The 17270-nt window shown below is 44.1% G+C and overlaps 1 protein-coding gene across 14 annotated transcripts in view; it reads left to right on the top strand.

The window, feature by feature from the left end:
• APBB2 (amyloid beta precursor protein binding family B member 2) overlaps positions 1-15704 on the top strand; it is a 382950-nt gene extending 367246 nt beyond the window's left edge. For all 14 annotated transcript variants that reach the window (XM_042984641.1, XM_042984643.1, XM_042984639.1 and 11 more), the window contains 6 exons: positions 803-917; positions 3498-3585; positions 4422-4505; positions 6348-6463; positions 8139-8318; positions 12623-15704. In XM_042984641.1, coding sequence (XP_042840575.1) covers positions 803-917; positions 3498-3585; positions 4422-4505; positions 6348-6463; positions 8139-8318; positions 12623-12790 — 751 coding nt within the window. In that variant the 3' untranslated portion in view covers positions 12791-15704. The remainder of the gene's footprint in view (positions 1-802; positions 918-3497; positions 3586-4421; positions 4506-6347; positions 6464-8138; positions 8319-12622) is intronic.
• The last annotated feature ends 1566 nt before the right edge of the window (positions 15705-17270 follow it).

Below are 17270 nucleotides of genomic sequence, written 5' to 3' on the forward strand. Positions count from 1 at the left end.
GGCTGACGGTATAGAGTGCCATGCTGCCGCCGTCACCCGAGCTCTGGAGTGGGAGCCGCACTTAACAGAATCAAGCGCCTTTGACGGGATTTCAGTCTGCGGTGTCTCCTTGTGTCACAGCCCAGCCCGTGACTGCCCGTCTGCTTTCTCCTGCAGCTGTGGGTCCGACGCATTCTCCGTGCACGTGTTTACCCATCAGCCCCTATTGTTCTGCCTCTGCTGTACCACTGTGTTTGTCATAATAGCGCTCATGCACATTCATGCTCTTCTCAAGCCCCTTTTCTCTTTTATAATCATGGTATTTGTTGTTACACTAGAGAGAAAGTTCATCAAGAATTCGGTTTTTCATTAAGGGTTGTAAGAGTTTCCAGGAGTTCAGCACACTAACTTTGGGAAACATTGTAGTTCTTTTACTTAGAAATGAATTCTTTAAAAAACTTTTTTTTTTTTTAATGTTTATTTTTAAGAGAGAGGGAAACACAGAATCCGAAGCAGGCTCCAGGCTCTGTCAGCACAGAGCCTGACATGGGGCCCGAACTCAACAAATGGCAAGATCATGACCTGAGCCTAAGTCGGATGCTTAACCGACTGAGCCCCCCAAGCGCCCCAGAAATGAATTCTTAAATCCATGAAACTGCTCCTCCATTTTGGGGTAGCTATTGAAGTTTACGTTTTGTTTTTAGCCCTCGCATACTCTGTTTGGCACGGACATACCGGCTCCTTGCTCAGCTAACATTCGCCACTAGAGGGCGTGTTGGTAAAGTTTCCTTTTCTAACATACTGATAAATTTTGTTTGCACAGAGATTTTGCTTATGTAGCAAGAGACAAAGATACGCGAATTTTGAAATGTCATGTATTTCGATGTGACACACCAGCAAAAGCCATCGCCACAAGTCTCCACGAAATCTGTTCCAAGGTAAGCAGGTCAGGACACTGTGGTCAATCCCTCTCTTTTTTCTCACTGCCTGAGCAGGGAAGGGGCCGTGAAAGGGCAGGGGCAGGGGGCATGCCGACCTGTGCCTTGCATTCGGGAGAAGCGAGCAGACCATGTATTTAGCCCAGGAAAAGTACTCCTGCATTACAGGTGGTGCTCTCAATGGCTCTCCACCCACAAAATGAGCAGAGCCTTTGACCCTCCCACAGTTTGGAGGATATGGTAGGTGGGCAGAACAGTGACGGGCGAGGTGGTAGAGATGGGTACCCCGAGCCTAACTCGGAAACGGGGGAAAGGAGTCAGGGCAGATTTTCCAGAGACAGGGCCCCCTGATCTGAGAGTAAACACAGGGAGAAGGAAGGGTGTCTGTGCAAATGCAGGCAGCCGGGAGTTGCCGTGAACCCGCACTGACTCCAGGAGAACACATAGCTGCTCATGGAAACTGACCGGCTGTGAGGCAGGGCTGTGGTCAGTGTCTCACACTGGGGAGGTCCTGCTTCCTTAACCAGAGTCACAGAGCCTCAGAATGAGGACAGACAGTTGGGCATCTCGGGACTAGCCTTCCTTCCCTCCAGCAGAGCAGTCCTGCTAGAAACATCCCCACCCTCTGCCTGGTCCCTCCTTTGACCTCCATCCACAGGGCCCCCTACTTTTCAAGAGGCTGTTCTAGTAAATGAGCAGCGCTGACTGTTACAGAGTTCTTTCTTGTGTAGACCTGAAGTCCTCTTCTCTAGAACTTCCGCGTATTTACTTGAGATGTGAAATCTGTAGCAACAGGGAAAGATGCCTCCATCTTGTCTGTTTGCTGGGCAGCCCTTTGTTATTTAAAACATTTGAAGCTGTGAACTGTACCTGTACATTTAGAAGTGCTGGACAAGTATCTGTCCTGTCTCCCTCGTTTCTCCAGAACCCCCACCCCCATCTCTTTTGGGTCACATGGTTACCAGGCCCCTCACCCGCTTCTGAGCATACTGTAGTTGGTTCCCCCTGAATGAACACAGTGTTCTAAGGGTGAGCCAGTAGAGAAAAGACCATGGGCCACTCTGTCCCTTGACCTCCAAAGATGCAATACTGGGGTGATTGATATTTTTAGCAACCGTATCACCTGCCGTCTTGTGTTCAGATAGTGATTAGCCAGGTCCCCAGGACACTGTCACAGATGCCCTTCAGGCAGGCCTTTCTACTCCCCAAACTTACTTACTGAATCTAAACACCAGACCTCACCGTCACCTCTGCTGGACGTCACCTTTCTGGTTTGAGGCGGATGTCAAGACCCAGCCTCATTGCAGCTCCTCTGAGCTAGCCACGCCCAGACTGTAGCCACTGCTGGGCAGCAGGGACAAAGCAGGTGCCAGCCACATTTCCTCAGGGGGGAAGGAGCTGGGACCAGTCTGCTGCTCTGATGCAGGTGACCAGGACTTACAGGATGGGTGCTGGTCCCGACACCACTGTTTATCCCAGCCCAGATTCACACTGGTGCATCAACAAGCCTGGGCCCGGCTGCACCTGTTACAGCATTACAGCACACTCCCCAGGTGCCATTTTCTTCCTCCATTTCTGCAACAGGCACCGCTGAACACTATTTACATGCCAGGGACTGTTCTAAGAACACGGCAGAGACTAAAACAGAAAAGAAAAATCTTTGTCCTTGGGGAGCGTAAGGCCCCCAGAACACGGCCTGGCACAGAGGACGTGCTCAGTTAAAATTTGATGTTGTTAAACTCGGCCGCCTCCTTGCCTGCTGTCCCAGGCGCAGGCCGAGACAAGGGTGGAGTGGAGCTCTGGAGAAGAAGTGACTTTCGTTCTGTCTGGAATTTTCAGAAAGCTTGGGCTGGGAATGAAGGTGTGAGTTACCTTTTGGGTCATCGAAGGTTGGGCTCTTAAGCCACACCAGCACTGTGTAAACAGAAGTGAGAAGTGATGACTTTTCAGTAAAGGAGATGTCAGTGCCCCCAGCAGAAGAGAACCAATGTGGTAGGCAGCTGACAGATTGAACAGTTTAGGAATAACAACCCCGATCGATAGCAGCTAATATTGCTGAGCACTGAAAAAACTGACATAACCTTATCACTGGGGACATAAACGTGCAAAGGGGAAATGAGACACAAGAGGCCAGGTGACTCGCCCAAGATCACACAGCTAGTAAGTAGCGAAGGTGGGATTTGAACTCATTCGCTATCCCCAGGGCCCGGAAGAGGGTACCTAACAGCCAGCATTCAGAAGCAGTGGGAAAAGTCCGTTACTGTGCGTGTCTCACTGACCACAGTGGGCCAGCAGAGGATATTTGTTTGGGCTGTTTCACTAGAGGTAGGAGCCAGGTGAGTGGAGGAATGAGTTCCAAACAATCAGGGGGCTCTGAGGGCTAGTCGTTCACCGGTTACCCCTGGGGAAAATGAGCACAGTTCTCCATGTGTGCAGTACGGGGGTGGGAAGTCAGGCAGTAGACTGTATGTAAAGCCAGCTTAGCTTGGAAGCAAAGTCCACTCAGACCCTTTGCTGGCTGGAATAGCTGCAGGCAGGGCGTCTGTAACCACAAACCACAGTGTGTTTTCTCCCCTTCAGATTATGGCCGAACGGAAGAATGCCAAAGCCCTGGCCTGCAGTTCCTTACAGGAAAGAACCAATGTGAATCTGGACGTTCCCTTGCAAGGTAGGTCAGTGCATCTGCTGTCTTCACGATGGTGCTGTCCATCCTAGTCAAGAGCCAGAAGGTCTCACAGGGCTCCCAGCCGTTTCTAGTCTCCTTAAAAACCATGCTCAACCCAACAAACGCACACTGAACCAGCCCCAGGGAGCCTCCTGTGCGCAGAGTTCATTTTGTGTCAATAGGGTTAGGCACAAAAGGCCAGGATGAGTTTTATTGCTACAAAAAAGGACAAGATTAAAGAATATTGTCTTTAGTGATTTTATAACTCCGGTACAGCCTGGGATAAGAACCAGCTAGCTTAAAAATATGTGGGTTGATGTGAAAAAAAATTTTTTTGTAACTGTGATGATGAATGTTAAGTAGACTTATGGTAATGGTTTTGCAATGTATACAAGTATCAAGTTACTGTGTTAGACACCTGAAACTAACATAATGTGTGCCAATTATACCTCAATAAAATAAAAATATATATATTGATATTTGGGGGGATTCTGTTTAGTTATTTTTCCTGTCTCTGTGCCCCTTGTGAGTAAATTCTCTCCGGGCATCAACCACCTAACAAATAGGACATCAACAACTGTTATTTAGCATGTACGAAAAGGACAGTAGCAGCTTTAAGACACCGAGAACTAACTGTTCCTGCTTCCCTGCTGAGAAACGAAAGTTGAATGGGGTTTTGATTGACAGACCCCCAGTATCTAGCAGAAGACCCCCTGTTCTCCCAGAGCAGGTGCGCCGCTTCTCCCTCTAGAGACAGGCTGTTGTGGCACAGGTGGTGGCTGTGTTTTATGTGTACGTTGGAACCACTGACAAAGATCTGTTGCTTTTGTTCCCTGTAGTAGATTTTCCAACACCAAAGACTGAGCTGGTCCAGAAGTTCCATGTGCAGTACTTGGGCATGTTACCCGTAGACAAACCTGTCGGTATGTGAAACATTTATGTCCTTTCACTGTGCAAGTGTTCGGGAGCTCGGGGGAGGTGTCCACCCTCCCCAACGGGTGCGATCTACTGTTCTGCTCCCTTTCCTAGGCTTGAATTAGGCCCTTGCACTGTCACCAGCCACAGCACATGAACAGTCCCAATCAAAAGAGCAAAAGAGGGCAGGCTAATAAGCTGCTCGTCATGTGGTCCCCAGAATACAAGGACTTCAACAAGGCAGACACATAGTTCTCGTGCACCCAGCAGGCCAGAGATGCATGAGCCAGGGCTCTGCCCTTCTCAAGTGGGCCTTCCATCCCTGGGGCCATCTCTGCTTCAGTCCTCGTTGGCCCCTGGGCGGGGAGAAAGGGCTGAGGGAGCCCTCATGCTTTTCCTTCCAAGGTGTGATCCAAGAGCAGCACACAAGGCAGTCAGCTCCCACCCCGGGGGCAGAACTTCGTTGCTTAGCCATACGAGCTGAAAGGAGGCGGGGAGATGTGCCCTTTTCCTGGGCGGAAAAGGCTGTGGAGAAACCTGAACCCTCATGCACTGCTCAGGCGGCGGGGGGGAAAGTAAGGTGGTACAGCCACTTGGGAAGACAGTCTGACACTTCCTCCAGAGTTCACAGAGTTACCGTTTGACTCAGCAGTTCTGCTCCTGGGCACATACCCAAGTGAAATGAAAACATCTGTCCACACACACATTCACAGTAGCAGCATTCGTAATAGTCACAAAGTAGAAACAAATGTCCCTCAACTAACAAATGGATTCATGAGATGTGATGCTGCCATACAGTGGAATTTTATTTGGCAGTAAAAAGGAATGAAGTACTAAAATAAATAAATAAATAAATAAGGAATGAAGTACTAAAAAAAAATTTAAAAAAAAGGAATGAAGTACTAAAAAAAAAAAATTAAAAAAAAAAGGAATGGAGTACTAAAAAAAAAAAAATAAAAGGAATGAAGTACTGATAAATGCTACAACGTGGATGAACCACGAAGACCATATGCTAAATAAAAGAAGCCAGTTACAAATCACACATACTGTGTGATTCCATGTATATGAAATGTCCAGAAGAGACAAATCTCTTGGGATAGAAATTAAATTAAGTAAGTAAGTGCCTAGAACTAGGGGGCTGGAAAGAAATGGATGGTGACCCCAAAAATGTAAAGGGTTCCTTTTTGAGGAAATGAACATGTTCTAAAATTCATTGTGGTGATGATTACACACCTTTGTGAATTTACTAAAAACTAGTGCGTTGTACACTTTAAGTGAGTGAATTATAGATGAATTATATCTCAATAAAGCTGTTATCTGACCTACCCCCTCACACTGCCACAAAAAAAACGGGTGTGGGAACACTCAGCAAAAGGGCCCCCTGGTATAGTGCATTCTACTCATGTACAGGGCCTTCCAAACTTGGCCTTGTTCAAGTAGCAGAATAAGGTGGAGGAAGATCGGAGTATTCTGGCAGTCGCTGGCTTCTGTTCAGTTCCTTTTTTCCCAGGCTCCTTGCTTAGGAAAAGGTAGCATTTGCTTCAGTGCTATTTATATACTTGGGGCTGGGGAATCTTTGGAGAGAAAGTAGTACCATGGTCCAGTTAGACAGGACATCACACACTGCACGTCTCTGGAGGCTCTCATGACCCTCCTTTCTATTGAAAAAGCTGGCTTTTTTTTTTTCCTCCCCAAGCAATGAAATGCTCAAATAGAATGTCTCCTGGAACTATTTAAAAAAAAAAAAAAAAAGATTACTTTGGGTGTAGCTGTTACTGGGTGATTTGGGCCCACATTGGAGAGTGATAAGTGGCTTTAGGACCTTTTTCAATTATCTGTTCCATCCACAGGAATGGATACCCTGAACAATGCCATAGAAAGTCTTATGACCTCATCTAACAAGGAGGATTGGCCGTCAGTGAACATGAATGTGGCCGATGCTACTGTGACTGTCATCAGTGAAAAGGTAAGAAGGATCGTAGATGCAGTTGGTCTGTCTGGGTTACAGTGAAACTCTGGATACAGTATCTTCCATGGAACTTAGACACATAGCCAAGGCTTCACCTCCAGGGAGTTATGCTTACTTGTAATTAAAATAGCCTGCATTTATAAAACAATTTTTTTTGTCCTTTGTGTCTGGATCTCTGCATAACTTTGCTCTCCTCTGAACCAAGAAGCTCTTGTCCTGGTGTTCCCCATTCTTTCTTCCTCATGGGCCCAAGAGATTAAAATCATTTGCCAGAGGTAACTATGACGCTAGCAGTAACTCATTACGGGGAGTGGTTTTTTGGCTGCTCTCCAGGGTTCAGGGTTACCTGGGCTATTTGTCTGGAGTTGGGGCCCAGGAGATGCTTCTGTCGTGGAGGGTCTTTGGTTTGTTCTGTCAATAGTAGCAGAGGCCGGTGGTCATCCAGAGAGGCCAGCATTAGCCTCGAACCAAATTATCCCAATTTTATGGTTGATGAAACTGAGGCACGGCGAGGTTAAATAACTGCCCATGGTCACAACAGCTAGAAGTGGCAAGCTCAGGACTTGATCCAGGCAGTCTGCTCCAGACTCTTTACCACTTTTCAGTTCCACCACCATGAAGCACCTGCCACGGAAAGACCGCAGGTTGTTGGCCTGCTCCTGATTCTGTCCACTAGGAGGTCACCTTCAAGCCCAATTCACCTTCTCAAAAGGAGTTAGGAGTAAGATGCTCACTGACCCTGCCTGCCTCTCCAGCCTGCCAGGCTGGATTTCCTTAAGTCTTGAGACATGTCATACCCTTTTCTGCCTCAGCATCTACAAGCACTTCTGTGCTCCACGCCTTTGCCTACCCAACATTTACCGGGATCTCAACCTAAACATCATCTCTCCCAAGAAAACTTCCTGGCGTCTCAGGCTAGTTTCATTTGCCTGTTAAGGAATTCCATAGCACCTGAGTGAATATTTAGTAAGTCAAGATGTTAATGATCCAGAAGTCAACATTCTGGATGTGTTTACTAATTCACAAACTACATATGGTTGTTGCAAAGGATGTGGTGTTCGTAAGAATGAATTCCGAACATTTCTTTACACTGCATCATATGGATACCATATGGGGACCGGTTTGTGGGGAACAAAGTGATTTGGCAGCTTTTATACACAGTTTTAGATAGAAATATGATTCCACGTGGTATTTAGCATGGGAAGGAGAACTGGATGGAAAGCCATCCCATGGCTCCTTTTCTCTTGGTTGCTCTGAGGTTTCCAGCGGGTTCATTTGGGCAAATGGGTTTTGAGCCACTGGGTGCCCTGTATGGGCAAACCCGAAGAAGTATAGTATACATGGCAGGGTTCCTACCCACAGTGAACACGCAGGCTTGGAGCCTAGAGGACCGACAGCAACAGAACACGCCTGCCACAGAGAGTGTAGCTCAGCGTGGGATTAAATGTCAGACGCCCACATAGCAATGATGGCTGCTGCGGACATATTTAGAAACTCGCCTTTCTAGGAAAACAGTCCTTTCTAAATCCAGTCGAGCTATGTATTTTTAACACCAGTGTCTCTACACGGCCACTCCAGTCTTGATTCTATGATCTAAGAAATGAATATGTTTATTTTATAACTGTTGCCTGGCTTCACAGAGAGAGTGGGGGCTGACCAATGTGTCTTGCAGAATGAAGAGGAAATCTTAGTGGAGTGCCGCGTGCGATTCCTGTCCTTCATGGGTGTCGGGAAGGATGTTCATACATTTGCCTTCATCATGGACACCGGGAACCAGCGTTTCGAGTGCCACGTTTTCTGGTGCGAGCCTAATGCGGGTAACGTGTCTGAGGCGGTACAGGCCGCCTGCATGGTGAGTAGTCACACGCCAGGGAGCCTTTGGACCTCCCGCACCACTGCTCTTGTCTCATATGCGGTAAATTAGCACAGAGTTACTAATATAAGGGAAAATATGTCTAATCTCTAAAGTGATGTTTTGCTGTATAACACCCTCATTCCTGTGGACACAGTCACGATGAGCGGTTTACCATCTCAAGAGGCCAGGACGCCTACAAGAAGCGGGACTGGGCGGAGCGATGTTCTGAGGAGATTTCCAGTATCACTGAAAGCGGTGATCTTCAAAGCCACAAATTCTTAATTCTTGATCTCTAATTAATTTCAATAGGTGATCAGGAAATGTTGGTCATGTATGAATTGGTGCTATTTAGAACGAACTTGGTACTTAAAAAAATTGCAGTGTATTGAATGATTTTTATTTCAGATAGTTGGTTTAAGCCCACTGTTCTTACATATTTTATTTAATTTATATCTGTGAACTTAATCCTTAAAACAGCCATTTGTAAGGTAGTTGTTCTGTTTTCTTTATGACAGAACAGAGGCTCAGAAGAAAGAGCGGGCCTCAGGGCACAGAGTTGACAAGACAAAGCCTGTGTTCAACCCCAAGTTTTGGGGTTTTTTTTGTTTGTTTTTTAATGTTTATTTATTTTTGAGAGAAAGAGTGCAAGCAGGGAAGGGCAGAGAGAGAGGGAGACACAGAATCCAAAGTAGGCTCCAGGCTCTGAGCTGTCAGCACAGAGCCCAAAGTGGGGCTCGAACACACCAACTGGGAGATCATGACCTGAGCCGAAGTCGGACGCTCAACCGACTGAGCCAAGTAGGTGCCCCGCAACCCCGAGTTTTTGAGGTGACACAGCCAGTTCTCTTTGCACCATGTATATGATATCAAACAAAAACACCACATCATTCATTCTGCAAATATCCTTTGAGCACCTATTGTGCTGGACGCTGAAAAAGTTCTAGAAAATTTGAGGGAACAGTATGAATGTAGGCACCAAAACCTGAGGTGGATGGTGATTCTTAGCAACAGCAGGTTCGGTTGCTGGAATCAAGTAAAGGAGGTCAGGTCTGTATGATAAAAAGCCTGTGATATCATGGCAACGTGTTTATCTTCAGCAAAGATTATTAAGCAAGAGAGATGAATTGGTATTAGGTTTTAAAAGCAAACTCAAAACAAAAACAAAACCCACCAAAGTTAGAGGATGGGTTGAGAGGATAAGGTTGAGGTGGAGAGATCAGCCAGGAAGCCATTTTACTGGTCACATGAGGGTGTCAGAGGGTCTAAACCAGGAGAACAAGCAGGAGTAGACGACTTGGGATGTTGTAGAGAATTGCCTGGCTGGGGATGAGGAATGGTGAACTTGAAGCACCTGTTCTTCATTTAATTCAATCCACCATTTGTGGGCTGGACTCTGGGAAGTTCCAGTAGGGCTGAGAGATGAGCCTTACATTACAGAGCTTAAGTATATGAGGAGACACATAAGCCAAAATTCAGTTGCAGTGTAAAAGATGCTCTAACTAGAAGTATAAGACCACACTAGACTGAAAAGTGACCTGGAGGAAAAAGAAGTGGAGGCCTTAAAATAGACCAAAGTCTGACAGGAAAGGGGTAGCGCAACAGTAAGGGGGTTTGCTTCTTGTTTTATGATGGGCGGGGCAAGGGGAGATTTGCACATTTTTTCGGCTGAGGGAAATGAGCTGGTGAAGGTGGATTGAAATGAGGGTCATATAAAGAGTTGGGGCGAGGTCTTGGTGGTAGATTAAGAACCTAGGGTTGGGGTTTGGCCTCCTGATTGGGTCGCAGTGACTTTGAGACTAGTCAGATGCTAAGAATCCAAGAGTGACAGGTGGCATGGAGGTTGGGAGAGTTCTCTGTTTTTTTACATACAGTACATCACTAAGGTTAAGAATGAAGGGAAAGGATGAGGTGGGCTGTAGTTGGCAATGATGAGTCACGAGGAAAGGGAGTCTGCTGACTTTTCCCTTAAAAGGCACCTTTGAATGGAGAGGGACGGAGGGAAGAGGGAGGGTAAGAGCTAGTGCTGTGTGCTCATGATCTGGCATCCTTCTTCCCACAGTCCTTTGTCAGAGGTGCATTTTCCCCTCAAGTACTGCAGAGCCAGATGCTAATTCAGATCTGCCTGCATGTGAAGGGGCAGGGTGGGGGTGGTGGGGGCAGAGCTGGTGGAGGAGTCACGACGCATCTCTGACCCAGCACAAGAGCCCGAGATGGGATGAAGGAGACAATAGAAAATGAAAGCATTCAGTCAAGCAAAAATGGAGGATGACTATTTAGTTATTTCCTGAAATTGAAAAGGGATCATAACAGATGGTTTTAGTCATAAAATGAATGGCCTTCAGCCATAATTGTACATTTTAAATGCTGGTGACAATTAAATAATTAGCTTTATCACTGGTTACAGTTTGTCGTCTGATTCCCAGACTTATTTTCTGTCTTAGGAACAATTTTTATTCATGTGCTTATAATTTTAATTCTAACAGGGCAGCCAGCTCAAGTGGCTCAGCCAATCCAGCATGAGTCATACTGATGACATCGGCCTCTTCTTTACGCTCAGAGTCCAGCATTTCTAACTCCATGGCTTTCCTCTTGAATTAAATCTGCATGATTCTCCATCCGAAATCTCTACACGTGAATTTCTATCACCTGAAATATCTGTATTGTAAACACATTCTTTTGAATCCACCTAATTTTTAGGCATATTTTGCAGCTGAGTGGCATAGGCCCAGCTGAAGATGTTTTGGTGAAATTTAGAATGAGAGAGGAAGCCTCAATGAAATCCATCAGGTGCGATTTTGATTCACACTGGACTTACGTAATGTTAGAGATTTCCGGTCCGGTGTACCGTGTTGCACACCTGCCCGTGTATAAATCTGTGCTTTGGAAGTGTACGGTTTGGGTTGCGTTGCAGACCTGGCAAGATACCTTACACAGAGGAGATTTGGTAAATCCTTTCTCGTATGATGGGGTTGAAGGGGCTAGTTCTGTGGCCTTTGGGCTTTGTGACTCGGAGTTCTGCTGTGGATAGTTTATGCTTCCCATGGGGAGACATCAACCTGTTTCACACTGTACCAAAGAACCTATTAATATTTAAGTAGCTTTTTAAAAATCAGCCATGGAATTATTTTCAAGTGCTTAGATTAGGAAAAAACATATTTGTAAATTTTAACCTTCTTATCTAATTTTGAAGAATTACTTTTCATTAATAGAAAACTAGGTGGACTGTGTTATATTTCGGAAGGAGAGAAACTACGGTGCCAGCAGTGCTAATGGATACTTTAAAATCCATTGGGATTTAGGGGCACCTGGCTCGCTCAGTCGTTGGAGCATGTGACTCTTGATCTTGGGGTTGTGAGTTCGAGCCCCACATGGGGTGTAGAGATTACTTAAAATTTTTAAATCCATTAGGATTTAGACTCGTGGATAAAATGTGTCCTAAAATCTTTATACATCATTCTTTTTTATTAAAGCAGGAAACAGGAAGGGGAACAAACATTTGTGAATGCCTCCTGCATTGGTAGGCCTGTTTTCAGCATGCAGCAAGTATTCCCTAATCATAACACCCTCTGTAAAGATCCCAGTCTTCTGCCATTTTACATTGAAGAAACTAAGGCTCAGAGATTGAGTAACTTGCTTGGGTCACACAGTTCCCATAAATGGTAGAACCTAGATTCAAACTGTGCCCTTTCTCCCATGTTGTCTCCCAGGTAGCCATGAGCACTTACGTGTCTCCGACAAAACCCTAATACTGTCTCTCCCAGTCCTCTTCCTTTTCATTAGCTCTTCGACTGTTCGGCATATTAATTGCAGCCAATCCATAAAGAGAACAAGTAGAGGGTGGAGATGGGTGGAAGAAAAGGATGGCAAAAGCCACAACACTTTTGCTGAGCCTAATGATCATAAGAACCCTTAAAATACCCACATTAAGGAAACAGAATAAACTTAGGGCCCCTGGGTGGCTCAGTTGGTTAAGTGTCCGACCCTTGATTTCAGCTCAGGTCACGATCTCATGGTTCACGAGATGGAGCTCTGCCTTGGGCTCTGCACTGACAGTGCAAGTCTGCTTGGGATTCTCTCTCTCCCTCTCTGCCCCTCCCGCGCTCTCACGCACACATTCTCTCAAAATAAATACTTTTTAAAAAGGGGAAAAAAAGAAAAACTCTTGGATTAATGTGTAGGAGCTAGGTCGTTAAGTTTTGCAAGTAAATGTATTGGCGATGCCTTAAGTCATCAAATCATAAATTAAACAAGAAAGGATGATACACCATTAACGACCATAAAACATTTTTGTTTTATTTCAGTTACGATACCAGAAGTGCTTGGTAGCCAGGCCGCCTTCACAGAAAGTTCGACCACCTCCTCCGCCAGCAGACTCAGTGACCAGAAGAGTCACAACCAATGTAAAACGAGGGGTCTTATCCCTCATTGACACTTTGAAACAGAAACGCCCTGTCACAGAAACGCCATAGCTGCATATGCTACAGGATTCTGTAATATTTACCTGAAGATTGAATAGCTACACTAAAGAAGATGAACTGATATCTGGCCTTCCATTCAGTTGCTGATGCTTTGTCTTCAGAGAATTTATCCTTAACCAAACAGTGTTAGACAAGCATGTTCTCTCGTCTTGCCACCATCATGTGATATGAAAAGAAGCATGACTAATTTTTTTTGCTATCAGTCAGATACATCATGAGCAGTGGAAGGTCTTTTTCTTATTGTAAATATCGTGAACATTAACTTCACACACGGAGAAGAATGTGGCCACACCCCTCCTAGTGAACTAACGCTGAGTCCTTGGAGTGAATGATGCCTGAGTTAGTTTCACTGTCTTCTTGACTGGATCTGTCACAAGCAATGTTTAAGTCCTGCAGCACTTGGCCCTGTTGCCAACATTGGAGTAGCCACTGCGTACCAGATACCATTGAATTGCTGTAAAACTAGGATGATGGGTTTTTGTTGCAGTCTTTCATGAAATTGAACCTTTGGGTTGACAGAATTGGCTGTTGGCATCAGTACAGAAACCAACCGGCAGCTTTCCTTGACAAGCCCTTTGACACATGGACACCATTTCATGTCTGCAGCTGTTTTGTGGGATGTTGGGGAAAAAGTGAAACTTGAAAATTGAAAAACAAATCAAATTTGAGAAATTAAAATTGAACAAAAAAGGGCCTTTCTTTCTAGACGGTTTTCAAACTGATTATTAAAAACAAGAAAGATTTAAGAAAATCCTAATGCATTTCGGGTAGGACATGTTTCAAACTTCTGCCTTATATTGTACAATGCAGCTAGAGAATTATAGTTCACTCTGGCCATTCTCTACATAAACATTAAAATGAAATCTTCCTCGTACGCCTTTTATCCTTAGTTTGTTAATTAGCCGATATGCAATTTGGAGTTGAGGAAATGTCATTTATATTTTGGATCTCCACCACCACATTATTTTGTTAGTCCGCCTCCTAGTGAAACCCACTAGGATTCTGTATCTAGCTCAGTCTTACCCTAATGCTTTTTGCCCAGAAAGCTGTCTGTCCATCATGTATTGTCCATGGCAACAAATTACATTAAATTGAACCTTTTGAATTTATGTATTTAATATTGGGATTTGTTGGACTTTACTAGATATATTTTTAAATTTATATCTTTTCCATTTTTTCAAGATTTAAAAATTTCATATCAGAGCAAAATAAACATAGCAACAACGGACTGCTTAACAAGTTTCCCCAAAATAGCAGTTTCCTGCTTCACGTTTCTCATGTACTTACAAAGATACTCAGATTTAGACTCTTGTTGACATTGTTGTTTTAAAAGGAAGTTGCTAAGGAGACCAATCTAAATATTAGTCTTATTTGCTTCTTAATGTCAAAATTAATGCGTTAAGAACATCCAGTTTTAAAAGGAGCACTTTATTTACCCACTGCTGTGTACTTACTTGTCAATGGTTTCCACATTCTTATCACATTTGAGCCTTACAAGGTAGGGAAAGGTACCAAACACATCTGAGAAATAAAAATATAAAGTACCAAGAGGCTCAATCACCTTGCCTAAGATCTCTCGAAAGTTTGTGAGAGAGCCGGGACAAAAGCCCACACTTCCCAACTCTGTTATAAGTTATGCTGCTTTTACATCGGTGAGGAAGAGTCTTTCCAAAATTACTCTGGGCGTATCTAGTTATTGTCAGGAAATCTTAGAATTCCCTGTAGAAGGCGGGAAATATGTTCCAATTACTCACGCAGTGATATTAATCATAAAACCATCGCCCTCTCTCAGTCCAGGACTGTCTTCCTGCAGTGTGCCTCAAACGTGTTGTAGAGGACAGGATTCTACACGCTGTACGGCCTGTTCAACTTACAAGGTTTTCCAGAGATGAGGTTACTTGTGATAGACACATTCCTAACTCCCGGTACTTAGCCACCAGAGAACACGGTGGAGCAGGTGGCCTTCTGCTATTCCCTCAGAACTCTGGAACTGTTTGCTAGCACCCTGCTGTTATGACCAAAATGATGCCACTCTAGAAATGAATTCTACTTCTCACCAGCCTATAGGCTATTCTGTCTGAAGTAACCAGTGCCATCATAAGAAATTATTGCATTAAGAAAGTCCTTACTGTGCCCTTTGAAAAGCTGTTCAAAATTCAATCATGGTGAGGTTTCATCTCGAGCTCCACAATGAAAGGTTTTAGTGTGATAAAAATTCTGAACAGGTCATCCACTTTTATATTGGAAATCTCTACCCGAACCCACCGTTCATTTTCTAAGGCATACATTTGTTTGTTTTCAGGATCAAGAATACTGAGCTAGCTTTAAGTAGCAAACTGATTTATATATGCAATTATAGGATGCATTAAGACGAACGATAGCCTTTACATATTGAAAACTTTACTGCAGATATTTTGTTTTGAAAATAGCTTTGCATACTAAATGCAATTAATTTTGTAAAATTGATTATGTTAAACAGTACGTTCAGACACTTTCTGCCATGGCCAAAAAGTATGTATGAAAGTATGTGTGTATTTTCCTGTGTGCGGATGCCGGTGTTTTACCTGATATTGTGGTGACATTCAGTTATCTATGCATTCTTTATATCTGTGACTCGGTAAACAGGCAGCCATGTTCACTATGCCTTGTATGTCTTATCATTTTTTTAATTAACCTGTTAAATACAGCTTAAGATATTTTTATTTTATTTATTCTATTTTTACTGAAATATACTGCATTATCGTGTTAATGTATTCTCTTTACTGGACAGTATCTCACAAGGTATCCAGGCCTAAGTAATCTCAGTGAACTATACGTTGCCGAAAAGGTGGTTTTGTAACGATTTGTAGACACATTTTTATTGGACTATGTAGAAGAAATGGCAACATGCTTAAAGTTCCTTTTATTTTTTAAAAGCAGCTAGATAGACGCAGACTGGCCACCTCATATATGCGCCTCTTGGCAGCCTCAAGGGGAAGAGCCAACACGCCTGTGGCAAACCTAAAGCACCGCTTGGGGCTGTGTGTTTATGTCCTTCCCAACACCTGTCATCTCCTCTAGGCGACAGACACGTGCCCACAAGCCCTCTGTTCACCTGGATAGAAGACCACCCGTAGCTAATTAGGACCACTGTTTTTCGTTCGTGTCTGTCTGACTGCATGAGGGGACATTAGACCCATCTCCACTAAAATTCGTTCCTGGTGAGAAACTGTTGGCACCGCTACTTTGTCAAAGAGCCACTCCGATCTCAGGACGGAGTAGAGATTGGTAAGGTGATTCCACACAAGGTCACCTACTCGAAAGCCCTAAATCTTTCCTCCTTTTCTCGTATGACACATGCATTTCATTAAGCATTGCAACACAGATTCAAGATTTCACAAACAACATGAAAAACATCTCTCTGAGACGAGCACAATGTAGCCAGTAAAACCATTAGCTCTCTAGTTTGCCAGGCTTCCTTAACCTAATACCCAGATGACGTGTGTGTTATACAGCCAGTAAAATGAAGTTCAATTTGTTTCAGCTTCAGAGAAAAGATTCCACTCACACCCGATCAGTGAGAGCACTCCCTGCCATCCAAAGCGGCTTGTTTATCCTGAAAGAACGTTTGGTTTTGCTTTCGGCCCCGTTTGCTGTTGACCACTTTGACACATTTAAATGTAATATGTTGTGAGAATAAACTTAGCTGCATAAAACGTCTGGCTCATTTATCTGACATCTCAGTCCTATAGATCCAGGAATGGAAATACAAGTTCAGTGTCGCCACGCTACTCATTTTGTTTTCAAATTATTCTGCTTTGCTATTGCAGGTTTCCACCTGGTTAAGAACTAGAAAGTAACTTTAAATTCTGAGTAATTAATTCATCACACTGCTCTTATCTGGTGACCGGGAAGGACCGCTGGCATCCTGAGTCACCAACGCAAGGCCTGGGTAAGCAGTCTAGTGTTAAGAAAGTCTGTCTTTCATATCCTTTAAGAATCTGACGTCAAAGAATGAAGAATAAAGTTGCACAGGCACTAAATCCAAAAGCAAAGGTAGCCAGAAAAACCAGTTGAATCTGGGCTAGTTCAACTGTCAGACATGGAAGAGAAGCAGAATGTCGAGTATGTACCCATTTTTCTGGTTCCTCTTACGTTTCCGCCCCATAGTTTCTCTTTCACTCTATCAAAGGCAGTTACTCTGAAGGAACGAAATTTCATTTCGGTTTCAGGTATTATACTAGTGGTAAGTAATTTCAGATAAAATTTGCTATTGGAGAATCTAAACACCAGCAAATATATTTTAGATTTTTGCAGCACTTCCCTGTAAGAAGCTCAAGAAAGAAAAATGTCCGTGTAATCAATATTCTTCACTCAATCGCTCATGTTGTCTTTATCCAAAGTATTTTTCCCTTTTTACTCCACAAAAGTACTTAAATAATTGATCACGCCCTTCTCAGAAGACTCTCAAAGAAGAAAACTACAGGCTTAA

Source organism: Panthera tigris, chromosome B1, assembly GCF_018350195.1.
Source record: "Panthera tigris isolate Pti1 chromosome B1, P.tigris_Pti1_mat1.1, whole genome shotgun sequence".
Classification (NCBI taxonomy): Eukaryota; Metazoa; Chordata; class Mammalia; order Carnivora; family Felidae; genus Panthera; species Panthera tigris.